Source organism: Mytilus trossulus, chromosome 6 (genome assembly GCF_036588685.1).
Source record: "Mytilus trossulus isolate FHL-02 chromosome 6, PNRI_Mtr1.1.1.hap1, whole genome shotgun sequence".
Taxonomy (NCBI): Eukaryota; Metazoa; Mollusca; class Bivalvia; order Mytilida; family Mytilidae; genus Mytilus; species Mytilus trossulus.
Genome location: NC_086378.1, coordinates 70817470 through 70831737, shown reverse-complemented (window position 1 = coordinate 70831737; position 14268 = coordinate 70817470). Strand labels below are relative to the sequence as shown.

Here is a 14268-nt window from a genome sequence, read left to right as displayed (position 1 = left end):
TTATTAGCATTAATAAGCATAGGGTGTTAACCAAAGTGTAGTGTTAAATTTGTATGTAATACATTTTTTGTAAACATTTCTATATTCTGGTAATGAAGTAAGGCATTTTTTTACACATATTTTTCAAACCATGATGGATAGACGTAACCTTACTTGAAACTGGACTAGATAGACGTAACCTTACTTGACACTGGACTAGATAGACATGACCATACTAGACACTGTCCTGGTTTTTCTGGTACAAACGTATAATCGTTTGACTTACAAATTTCAAGGCTGTCTTGAAAGAGAATTTGGAATGTTATTTGTGACATAAGCAGATGACCTTGTTTCAATAACACCTGATTAATAACGTACTTAAGCTTTGATAATGATTAGGTTCATTATGAATATTTTATAATCTGCCATAATCTAAGATAATCAATTTATTAAGATTTATATACAGTTTAACGGTACTTATAATGACTGAAAAAGATTATTTAAGGTAAAAAGTATTAGAAAAATATTTTTGGTATTTGTGTGGCGGGGTTTATACTAAACTAATCTTACTTGCCTTTAATGTCCTTGTACTATGCACAGCATGGTGTTATGACATGGCAATTTCTGAAAGTACTTGCATATCGTTAAAATACTTGACATTTTTTACTTCAGGATTTGAAACAAATGATATATATCAATCATCTGAACTCTTGGCTTTTAAGATATTTGGTCCCATTTCTTTAAATTGGTCTATTTCTCTCAAAAATAAGCTTTAAAAGTTTCTAATCCAAAAATCTTCACTGGTGATGGACCCAAAAACCACAGCTTACTTAAGTATTTTGCATGAAAACTATCAAACACATTAAGGAAAATTAACTATAACATTTATAATGTACAAATTTCTTTATCAAAGAGTAGCTTATTTTAACCCACACTATTAGAGATTTTATGCTGAAGTCCTCAATGAAGCGTGTTTAATATTGTGGGCTATGCTGTAAAGGAAGCTGAAAAGATATTCTATATTGTGAGACGTAAAGTCAGATAGGATGTTGGTTGTTGGGTGTGATAAATTTATCTTTTTCTAACAGTTATCAAAATTTAAAAGCATTAAAAATAAATTCTAATCAGTTAAGAGCAGACATAATTTATACAAAATAGACTGATTCATTTGAAACCAAACCCTTGCTAAGTTAAGTGCTCACAAAAACACATCTTGGTTTACCACTAAAGGAAAGGTGTCACTCTTTACGTAATACATTTATCGATGCATGATTCGTGTAACATTGAAATGTCATAGTGAATTTTAATATGCATGAAAAGATGTCAAAAAGATTGAATTTCTAAACAAGAACCTAAATATAGACCCACTTAGGTGTTCGTTACCCTTTTACAGTATCTTAAGTTTCTAGACACCCGTGGTATTACCCTGATGGTATTGACCTGACCGAGTTAAAGGGACAATAGTAGTGGCCTACTAGTGGGGGATATTTTATAAGTTTCAGCAAGGCTATAATATTTGGCTACTCAAGATAGATAGGTGGTTTACCTTTACCTATGTAAATAACTTATGTCTTGAGGTGACATGAAATGATTTATACTTCCAAACCAAATTTTTACGTCACTTAACATCGGTTTCGTGTGTATTTACTACCACTGTTTCTCACCTGGACAAACATACCTGTGTACATTTACTTATTGAACCAATTAACTTTTGATTTTGGGGTTAATAAAAAGATAATTAACGAGGATCAATATTTTATTAGGTCTTACTTGACCAAGGGGCATTTGGTTTGTTTGTGACAAGTGCACTTGAGAGTGACCAATGTATCAACAAATGTGTGACGTAGAGTTGACATAGGATCATACGTAAACAAACAAATAATATATAACATTTGAACATGATATTGAAATATTTATTTTCTATAATTGTTGTCCTCCTCTTAAGAATAAGTTTAAAACTACACAATGAGTTTCTTAACTTTTAAAGAACTTTGTTTGTAATTCTTACAGGCACTACAAACATTATTAAAGAGGATTGACCTCTTATCACCTCATTCTGAAAATCGAATAAAATTCTATTTTTACCATTAATTTATCATGTAATTTCAAAGAGGTTTAACAGTTTTGAGACCAAGAATTATTAAATGAAAGAAAGAAATGAGTCACAGGCCTACAGAAATATTCCTGGAGCAGATGTAAACATTGTTGTACACATTATCTGGTGAATCATTGGATGACAGTATTTTGTCTGAACTCTTTCAACATTAACATGACAAGATGTAGCTAGACAGTATTGTTTTCTACTTAAGTTAATTAAAGGCACTTGTGGCTGCTTTCCAAACCAGAACAATAAAGTCACAGTAACTTTAGGACTTACAGACGTATATAATAAACTTCACTCAGAACAAAGGTCTCTTCAATATGTCACATACAATAGTACAAATTCTGGGTACAATAGTAGCCAGTTTAAACACCGATTAGGCATAACTACATCTTAAATGAAGAATTGGCATTTTGAAGTACCATTATTGTATTGTTTGTATACACAAATTTTTTAACCATAAAATTTGCTATGTTAACATAAAATTTCCTGAGTATAAGAATTGAACGCTCTAATTATCTCCAGTATAGTATGTGTTTCTGGGTGACTGACATGATAATCATTTGCCATGAGCTATTCTTTAAAAACAATGTGACAAAGTTTTCTTTTTTCTGTGACAATGTTTTATCATTGGCTTTAAATTTTCTGTGAATGAACTTTAAACAGACTATCTGATTATAAATATGTTTTTTGTGGTTGGTTTGAGATCTTTCTGATACATTTGTACTGGGGTAATGAGTTGTAAAAGTTACCAAATAAACCCTTTTGCTCAGACTTTGCACCTGAGATAAGATTTCTTTAAAAGATAATGTTGTTAAATCTTTGATCAAAATATTTTGTATCGTTTGTTTTGTTTCTGGTTAAAATTTTAATTGAACTGTTGCATAAACAATTTAGCCTTCAGTGGCGTCTTTAAAAGTAACAAAAACAACCAAAGAAGTAAGACCTATTAACGGGCCAAGGTTTAGTGCATATGAAGAAAAAAAAGAATACAGACTAAACCTTAGGACAATTTAAAGCTAGACCTCTAATTTAATCACTTGTCTAATGTTTCAAACTATATCTTGACCTCTAGTTGTCTTGGTGTTGTATTCATGCACACTACATAGTGTTTCTACTTATACGATATTTGTATAAAAAGGTGCAGATTTATATGTGTTTTCCCCATTTTGATGGGATATAATTTATATTTAAAAGTCTGATTTAGACCTTGTCAGTTGATAACAAAACTGTGTTGTAAGTTGTGGATAAAAAAATATCATGACACAAATAGTGTGTTTGAAAATTTGCCATTTTTTACCCAAATTTCAAAATGTGGGTATATCAGCAATTTAGATATGTAGTTAGTTCTGGTCATTTTTGCTTACTAAGCAGTTTTCTTGGAAACTGATAGACACTTTACTAGAGAACCTTTTGCTCTTTCCCTCAAAAGGCTGATGTTGGTTTGAAAGACTATGTATGAATACTTGTAGAGATATGGTGCACTGGCTTCCCATTCTATTTGATGATGAATATTGTAGGGTTTTTGGCACAAACTGTCTCTTCATTAATGGTGCGTTTGATTGGCTAACCATCTGATGATGTATATAGAGTCATGTCTTGTATCTGTTTTTATGGTTGATTCCCATCTCTAGATCCCTCCACATAGTTATCTACTAAATCACTGGCAATAGAAACAAGGCAAATTGAAAACAATTAGCACTAAATATATTTTTTCATTCATTTGAAGAAATAAATGGCTGTTTCATTAGGCTTTTGAGTCTGTTTTTTGTAAGGATATAGCTTTGAGATGTTTATCTGTATAATAGTAGAATCACTGAACATTATTAAGTATAAATATCTTGAACTGTTTTATCTTTAGCTATTCTTACAAGCCATTTATATAAGGAAATGAGTTCAAAATGATAGGCATCAGGCTTTTCTGAGTGTAGCCAAAACGATGTTTCTGCGATGTAGATTAAACAGTTTTTTCAACAATTTTTTTTTTTTTATTTCTAGAGCCAATATTTGCATGATTTTAATTTTCTCGACTATCACTCTTGATTCAGATATTCCTCAAAAATCAAATTTAGGCAAGGGTTCCTTTTTAGTGATTCTTTCTTAGTCACCAGTATTTCTAAAATTTTGCACTATTTGGATTTTTCATATTAGGCAACATACAATTTCTATCAAAGCTAATATAATAATCTGAGTGCACCAGATTCACAGACAATAGTTTTATCTATAGAGAATAAATTATAAAAATATAACTTTTTGACCTGACCCTTTAGTCTTTTTAAGATTGAAAATATTGAATGTCAGAAGTCAATACATATTTGGAGCATTATAGAAAATACTTTGTTTGTCTACTATTCTGACACCTCCTGGTACCCAACTGGGCACAGTACCCTTTATAGCTAAGCTCCAGAAATGTGTGAAGAGATGGAAAACAAATTTGAAAGGCATCTTATTTAATATTTATCCAAGTGATCCCCTCATGATAGATATTATTTAATTATTTTGTCTGTGATGTGTAATACATTTAACACCTTAAGATGTACTTCTTAATAAAATCCTCGCCCCTGGGGCTCAGCCATATGGTGTGTACGTACTTCACTAGCTGGCAAATTAATTACTTCAGTCTGTTTTTATGATGACAAAAGTAGTCAAATGTTTTTTTGAAGGATAAACAATTTTGATTTCATGAACATATCTTCTTTATGTTTTCCATTAAATTTTCGTTTTAGTTTTCAATTTGTGCTTATATCAGGATTTAGAGATAATAAATTTGTCTTTCATGTACTGTTTATTTATTTACTTTCTCTCAAGTTGCTGTCTTTTAAAGTTTGTCACTGTCAGAAATTGTGATAACAATTTTTGAATTCGGATAAATCCTTCAGCTACTGATGTGATTATTTTGTAACAGTGAAAAATAAATGTAAATTCTATATATCTATCAGTCTGTAAGATTGTATGAGTAAGTTATCACAAGACATTTAAAGAACTCATCCTTTAATTGCTTTTAGAGAAAATTTGATGTAATATTTTTACACTGACCTGAAAACAAGGTTCATTTTATGAATAAGCTTACTTTTTTATCAGAAAAAAAAATCAATCTGAGTTGATTCATAGATTTTATGAATGAAACATAGATATTTATAGATAAACAATATGATTTACAAAGATCAGAGGTTGGGACATGCTGGGGAAGAAAATAAAACGTTTATCTAAACTCCTCAAGATGGTTAGTGCAGGAGTGTGGTTTGGCTTTATGATTTGTCATTAATTTAGGAACATAACCAGCTCACAGGAAGCACCAGTAATGATTATATAAAAATAAATATTTATCTGTAATGATGATAAAGACAGCTGCTGTGCAGAAATTTATGATGAAGATGGTCTTCGGCTGTATCTTGTCAGACGTCAGGTGTTCTATGCTTGTAAGAAAAAGTATGTACATCTTTGATTGATCTATGAATGTTTTATAGATTGATTGAGTTAAGTCTGACTAAAGAGTTGGAGTTCCGTCAGATGTCATGTTGTCTCTCAGAAACTTTGTCCAATAAAAGATAACATTGCAGGAGTGTTGAAAACTAAAATACCCATAATTTATGCCAAATCTAGCTAGGTCAATCATCTTTGCCTGAGGGTTGAAAAACATGAAGAGTTTTGGAATGATTCCACATTTTATAATGGTATAAGAAGATGAGTGCCAATGGGACAACTCTTCATCCAAGTCACAATTTGTAAAAGTATACCATTATAGGTCAAAGACTGGTCTTCAACACCGAGTCAGGGGCCTCAGTGGTTGAGTGTTCTGAGTAGTTACTACTGTAATCACTTGCCAGTCAACACTGAGGATGTGAGTTCAAACCCTGCTTGTATGGGTGCACTTGACTCCAATCTTAATTGACTAGGATTGTCAGTTTTCCTATTGAAGGTTGGTTCTTTTCTCTCAGCACTTCGACTTCCTCCACCAACTAAAAGTGGCTGCCACTAAATAGCCCAAAAGTGTAGCTTAAAAGTGGTGTTAAAACCCAAAAATCAATCAATCAATCAACAGAGAGTCTTGGCTAAAAACAGAACAGCTTATTTTGTCAATTTTTGAGCATATAAAAGCTAATGATCAATTTTGATACAATCAGTATATGATCATGCATGGATTTGAGATTAATCATTTGAATAATGCATGAAATTTATGTTATGATAAATTACAGAAATCTCCAAAAGACTGTCTATCATAGTCATCAGAACAGATAAGGTTAATCTATTTGTTCTGTAGTATTAATAAAGACTCCCTAGGGATTCAGAACATTGAAGCTGTATTGTCAGGGAAAGTGACCCATTAGGTAACTGTATGGATTCCATATTAATACTTTGATCTCTGTGGGTCATAATGACCATATGGGATTGAATGGTCAGTTTTAATGAGTTTTGATGAAATGTAGCTGGAATTGTACATTTGCATGAAAGAAATGACAATTTTCATGGTAAGATCTTTTGGAAGTTTTTATTATCCTTCAAAAATAATTTACAATAGTTAAGTATAACAAAATCTATTAAATTTGATGAAAGATGTAAGGGTTAAACTTTCTTTTAGTTGAGAATGTTATATATTAAATTAAAATTTAATTAGACAATTTTTTCTCAATTTTAACTTTGAGAAGTTGCTGTTTTAATAGTCTTGAAGGTTTATTGTGGAATGTGTGTCCTAGTTTAACCCAAGTAATTTTCAGTCAGGTTTATAATGAGCCACTGTCCAGGACAGTTATCAAGGACAGTTAAATGTTTTATTTACTTTCAAGTTTCTCAATATAGACTTATCTAATATAAATATCAAACTGTTTGGCCATGAACTTAAAACATGCAAACACTAGTTGATTTATTCAGTTTTGAGAACATTAGAATATTGTGATGCAAGATATCCAGCTCTCCCATGTCAAATTTGTGTGTTCTGTCTTTATAAACCCTGACGAAACATTTGCATAACTCTGATTTATCTAAAAAAAAAGACATGATAAATACATGGCTAATAAATAACTTGTGAACATTGTGATAATAAATAATTATATGTTAGTCAGCCCCTAACAGCTTATAGTTGGGAATTTGTAGTAATAATTGTGTTTTTTTTCTCAAACTTTTTTGTATATTTAGTGTACACACCCAGTCAATATGTATTTTTTGTTTCACAGAAAAAGGTATTTGATCATAAAAAAATAAAGAATTTTCACCTAATTATAATGCACTAACTGAAGTATGCCAGAAACCATTCACTTTCACCTTTTTTCAAATGTTGTTAGACTGAAAGTCTGTATACCTTTTATGGATTTTCTGTTTTGTTATTCCAAACTTAAAGCTATTGTCAAATGTTGGGGAAAATGTTGTTTATTTTTTGCCCACAACAAATACTTGATCACTATTTTCAAATATTTACCACACTTTATATAAATACTGGTTGGGACAGGCCTTTTGACTAGACCAGACCACATAATATGTCTCTTTGTGTTTATTTTTGACATTTCATATTTCCTATTTATCATTTGGATTTATTTTTTTAACTGTGCCCAAATTTTTTTATAAAAGGTCAAAATGAGAAAAATTAGATAAGAATTAGGGTGAAAATTGGACACAGGAGACAGAAAAATTCAGTCTAGCCTTTGGACATGCTTATCATGCTCTTATAGCATAGTTGTTAATGAAATTATTACTAAGTGTCATTTTAATGTTTGATTTATTAATATTTTGTGTCATTTTTTATAACTATGTCATAAAAACACAAAAAATGTGTGTTATTTATAATATTTACAATTAATGAAAGTATTTAATATATGTAAGAGGCTTGCCCAAAATTATCTATCTTTTACATTCCCTACTGTCAATTAACAGAGAAAAATCAAAATTAGAAATGGATATCTCAAAGAAATGTATTCAATTGTTTATTCATGTCAAAAGATAAACAAGGTACAAAATATTTCAAACTTCTGTAAGAAGATATTTCTGTAACATAAAAAATAAGATACATTAAATTACAAAATCTACTTCAATGCTATCTGTTTTGAAGTTAGGTAAAAAAGGAACAGAAGCTAAAATTACATCTTTTATGTGTTTAAGTTGGCAGAGTTTCTAAATTCTAAAGTACAGTGAATTATTTGGGATGTAGAAAAGCAGATGATGTTAATTGCCTGCTCATCAAATTTAAACCTATATCCATTTTGAAGTTACAATTGTTCAATTAACATGTTTAATACTGAGCAGATGGGAAAGTAGACATTTTGAGGGTTGAATTATTCTCCAGATGGCTTAATATATTCACACAGATAAACTAAGAAGATTTATTACTGCAACTGTGTTTTAAGGTCAACCCATGGTTACAAATAAGAAGAATGCACTTATCCCTTGAACCTCCCTAGCCATACTCTTTACCTCTACACCCCACTCCCAAGGCCAGAGTAGACAAGAAACACTGCTTATCCATTAACCTCCCCAGTCCTTACTTTCTCCCTACACTCCCCCTCCCAAAACCAGAGAAGCAAATCTGTAGAAAAAACAAAAGGACAACAGAAGTTACCATAATACTTTCATCCATGATAAAAATCATATCACAAAAATATGTTGCAGTAGAATATTGCTGTGATTTTGTCTTTGCATATAAAATAGTATGGTAATCGGATTAAATTGATCATGGTGAGTGACACTTTCATTTAATTATAGCTACAAATTCATAAAACACGCAACTGCATATTGATATCAACTTTATTATATAATTATGTAATGCATGCTAGCATTATGTTGTAAGTTAAATCCTACTATTTATATTGACTATTTTACAATTTCAGACAATACTTGCTAAAGCTGTCTATGACAACAAAGCAGAAACCCCAGATGAACTTGCCTTCAGACGAGGAGATGTTTTGTCTGTTATTGAACAGGACACAGGTGGTCTGGAGGGCTGGTGGCTGTGCTCCTACAGGGGAAAACAAGGAATTGCTCCAGGGAACAGGCTACAACTTCTGACAGGGATGCAGGATTCAGACTACCAGTCTCCAATGACACAGAAACAGCTAAATAGACGGAGCTGGGATGTCACACCAAACAAGGTAACACTATTATACATAGAAAAGACACACTAAAAAAAGCAAATGCACAAACCGTTAAAATTCTTTTGATAAGTGAATCAATTATATATTTCAAACAAAGGAAATCTTTCAGCAACTAAAAAGATGTATTTCAAATGATAGCAAAAAGATGTAGACTGCTTTTAATTTGATAAGGAAAAATGGAATGATAGATAAATGCAGTTATCTGAATAACATTGATACAAAATTACATCAGAACGCAGCAGAGGGGAACATTGCGTAATACATGTACATGCATGAGTACAAATATATTTTAAATGCAGGTGTGGGAAGATGATTCTCAATAACAGATTTGCCACCCTGCAACAAAACAAAATATTTAGAAATTGTTGAAATTCATATTGACATGAAAAATTGTGAACACCATGTTGTACAGATGTTCTTTATAAAAAGAATGAACAATATTAGCAGATAGCCATTACAAAAACCTATTGAAAAGGAAATATGAAAAGTCAATATTTTTTCTAGATATTTCATGTATTTATTAGTAAAGCCAATTTAACAAAGAAAACACAAAAATGTTAAACAACTACAGGCAAAATGATATAAATGATATAAAAAATGGAAAATCCAGCTGTAAACTAGAAGTTATTGCATGATTGCACTATTTACACATTAATTAATGTGGAATGTCAGTATCTTATGTAATTTACATAATCATCTTAGCTTTGATGTTAGTTTCCTAGAGGAAAAGATGTTCATTTCATGTGGTCTCTGCCATCTTTCTATAGCTGTGTTACACAACAGTTGATCAAAAGGTTGAGAAAAAGAAAAAAAAATAACTTTATTAAAAGTATGTTCATCATTTTTTGAAATCCTTCAGGTACATTGAAGATTGAAGTTGAAATATTTGGTTTCTTATTCATTGAATGTTAATATACTTGAACAAATTTCAAATATGAAATAATACACAACTCAGAAAAACATGTAACATACATTTATCCAACTTTGGAAAAAGTAAAGCATTCTGTAAGATACCTGCTTTTCCATTTACAAGAAATAAATAGTAATAACAGACTTTTTCACTAAATCAAGAGCAGACTTGAACTTCTGACACAGGAATAAAATTAATTTCTTCTGACAGTTTTTCCAATCATAAGGAAATAGTTTCCTCTATTTAAAAATTGTTAAGGGTCTGTTGAGTAAATTATCCAGATTTCATGCTCATCATGAGATGGATCTGAATTACTGGCCATCATTGTGCTTTGGTTTCACAGTTGGTGTATGGGTAATTAGTGGTACTTTGATTTATTGAGCTGGTGTCTCATTCCTTTTGCTGTTAGAAATATCTTTTAAAAGGTAAATCAACAAAGAATAGTTGACAGAAATGAAGTGACAACCGTCAATTAAGATAACATGCTAAAATTGATGTATAAAGAAAATACATTTAAAGTCTATTAGACCTCATTATTTCAAGACCCGCGTGAGTTACTCTTTCAAAACATAATACAAGTTTCTTTTGGGTATCTATCAAATCGAATTTTGGTTTAGTTTTAAAATTGTAAAAACAGAGTAGTGGATTTGGATTTTATAAATTTATATTTGTTATGTCAGTATTTTAGGCCAAAATTTCAATACTCATGTTATATAATTCAAAATTGTCTGACACATCATATATATCAGTGCATGCTACCATAAAAAGAGCTTTACTAAATAGGGAAAAATTACCCCCAGTGATGATATATTTGAATGCACAGAATGGTAAACTCACTAGATAACTTTACATGACATTTTGTTTTCAATCTATATACAGTCTAATTATATTCAACTGAGAGAAATAGTGGTAAGCTGTACATTCAAATTCACTCAAATGATTTATTGCTTTTTAGAAGAAATTTGAACTGTATATGAATTAAAAGAAGTTTGATAATTGTCATTTTTGTGTTTAAAAGTCTGTGTGAGAAGTTTATAAATGTATTAAGTGTCTACAGACTGAATTAAATGAAACCTGATATGTTTACAGACACTGAGTAAGAAACTTAGAAATTAATTCTATTTCAATGTTAAAGAAAAGTGTGTTTGATAATTTGATATTTTAGTTAGAAGAATTTGAGACATTTTCATCTTTCGCACTTGTTTTATATTAGTGTTTGTGCTGGAGTATAGAGCTTTGGAACATGCTAAACTGACTATATGTGGTGCTCCAGCTTAGGTCAAGATACAAACATGTCCTTAAGGAATGTCTCAAAAGTTATTTAAAAAGTTTCCTCTAATGTACCAAGTACCATGTAGAAACTTGATATCATTGTCAAAACCATTCAAATGACATTCAATGGAAATATATACTCAGCAAAGAATTTATTCTGTTTAATTCTTTCTTTTTTGGTCTAATAAATATTAAATGAAACTATTTTATATTTTTCAAATTTAGAAATGGTCTAGTAATCGGTGAAAAAAACACTTTAAATTGAGGTCAATATTCGGTACACATTATAATAGGGTATAGTTTGCCTATGTAAGTATTAATATACCTGGTGTCAGTTTATTAAAAATGATAATACCTTTTTATTACGTGACAAGATCAAAATTAATCATCTCATCTTTGATTTTGATGTAATATTTCGTAACAACAAACTATTCACACCTTTCATAATGGACAAAAGACAATTTGTCATGTATGCACTCTATTGCAGTGACACTTTTATTAAAATCTTATGCACTTTATTTGTGTACTTAGTCTAAAACCAAATCCTTTAAGACAGTTTCAGTTCATCTTTCTCTTTATTATGAATAGATAGTAATATAACATGCATTTATGTCAAACTTTTACTTAGTAGACTTGGGAAAACTAGTAAACAATTTGAATAGAGACTATCCAAGAATATTCATAGATGTACCATCAACACCAAATAATATGAATAACAAAATTTCAGTTCCCCACAAGGTTCTCTCAAGGTGGGCTAAAAACTATTGATGTGGCTTTGGGTCTAATATAATGTCATATTAAGTCTTTTGGATCCATTAGCTCTTCTTGAAAGTTCTAGATATAGAATTGGTCATAAATAAATAATCTAGAAATCAAAATAAGTGATCCCCATGTAAAACTCATAAATAAATCATGATAGGACAATTGATGACAATTTACATGGTAGGATGGACTCAAAAACTGTTTGTTTTTGTTGAATTCAGTCGAGCTCGTCAAGGTGTGAAATTATGCATACCTTTATATGAAAGTATTAATACAAATATATTTGGTGGTATGCGGATTATGAGTTAAGGTTATTAAAGGTCAAATTGATAGCCGTTTGTATGCATATTAAATTAGGATTGGCCAAATCCAAAATTTGTATAGTTTGTTACCTGTTTTCTTTTTGAAAATCTTGTTTTTAAAGCTTACGGGTGGGAAGAATCATTTTGTTACTCACATACTTGAAATGTTTTATTTCAATTCAATTTGTTTGGTTATTAAAAGGAGTCAAAATCTAAGAGCTATCTAGTCTTGTCATAAATTTTGTCATTTATACGCATATGTTTATGACAAAAGCTATGACTATTTATGAATTTGAGGAGAAGTACAAAGTCTGTCTGAAGAATGGATATGTAAACAAGGACAAGTAACTTTATTTTCTTGAGTAATCTTATTTATGCTATATCATTCTTCGTGCTTAGGAGACAATAAAAAGGTTGTCTGTAATATTGGTTGGTATGAGTTTTCAGCATGTTTAGTTTAAAATATCCAATAAGGTACCATTTATATTACTTTAAAGGGTAAATTAAATCTGACATGACTAGACTAGTGCAAAGTTCCATATCTATTGCTGCTTCATATAGAAATATAGAAATTCACAATTGTGTAACCTTTCGTTTTACTTTTTGGGTCAATATCTATACCTATACAAATAATCCCATAAACAACTACTAGGACAATTTTCACTAAAGTTTGCTATGAATGGTACAGTTAAGATTGGATACACTTAAGTTTAATATGAATGGTACAGTCACTTAAGTTTAATATGAATGGTACAGTCACTTAAGTTTAATATGAATGGTACAGTCACTTAAGTTTAATATGAATGGTACAGTCACTTTAGTTTAATATGAATGGTACAGTCACTTAAGTTTAATATGAATGGTACAGTCACTTAAGTTTAATATGAATGGTACAGTCACTTAAGTTTAATATGAATGGTACAGTCACTTAAGTTTAATATGAATGGTACAGTCACTTAAGTTTAATATGAATGGTACAGTCACTTAAGTTTAATATGAATGGTACAGTCACTTAAGTTTAATATGAATGGTACAGTCACTTAAGTTTAATATGAATGGTACAGTTTAGATTTGATATCTGGGACAATTTTCACTTAAGTTTTATATGAATGGTACAGTCACTTAAGTTTAATATGAATGGTACAGTTTAGATTGGATAAATGTTCTATTATGAACAGATTGAGTGAACATCAATAACTATGTCCATGTTGAGAGTTCTGTTAATGTCACTAATTATCCCAATGATAACCAGCCTGTCAGGGAACAATTTAATTGTAGAAAACTGATAAAATCCTCAATTATTGTTAATTGATTTCCATGTAGAATGTCAGTTAAATCTTTGTATTTGGTGATGAATGGTGGATCAGATTGGAATTCGTACAATGTAAAGGTAGACTTATTTTATATGTAAAGAACTCTGACCACAACATTTTTGTAAGATAATAAATAGTTTAGGAAGATATCAGGTTTTCTTTGTCTGCTCATCTTGTCTCTGTAGCTTTTTCAATTAAAAATAGTTTACTGTTAAAAAATAATATTTCATTCCTATTGTCTCTGTGTCTTTGAGAACAGTATTTCTTCCTTGTGTGGAAAAGCAATGATATGGGGTAGGCTAAAACATATGAATTGCAGCCAGTGGCAGATCCAGATGTCCCACTGACTGACCTAAGAGGGGGCCCACTCCAGTCACACTTCAATGATTCCCTATATAAGCAACCAGAATTTTTCCCAAAAAGGGGGGCCCGGTCCCAGCCCCCCCCCCCCCCCCCCCCCCCTACTAAATCAGCCTATGGCAGCATTTAGTAAAGTTTTTGTTTTCTCAAGTCATTTTAGACATTGATATTATTGTAGCATACAATGAAT

The 14268-nt window shown here is 30.7% G+C and overlaps 1 protein-coding gene across 5 annotated transcripts in view; it reads left to right on the top strand.

Annotated features, from left to right (window-relative positions):
• LOC134721779 (breast cancer anti-estrogen resistance protein 1-like) overlaps positions 1-14268 on the top strand; it is a 48635-nt gene that overhangs the window by 23451 nt on the left and 10916 nt on the right. For 3 of the 5 annotated variants that reach the window (XM_063584988.1, XM_063584990.1, XM_063584987.1), the window contains exon 2: positions 8896-9156. In XM_063584988.1, coding sequence (XP_063441058.1) covers positions 8896-9156 — 261 coding nt within the window. Of the gene's footprint in view, positions 1-6458; positions 6550-8895; positions 9157-13714; positions 13796-14268 lie in introns of those variants that run through there. The other 2 variants (XM_063584989.1, XM_063584991.1) reach the window with 2 other exon arrangements.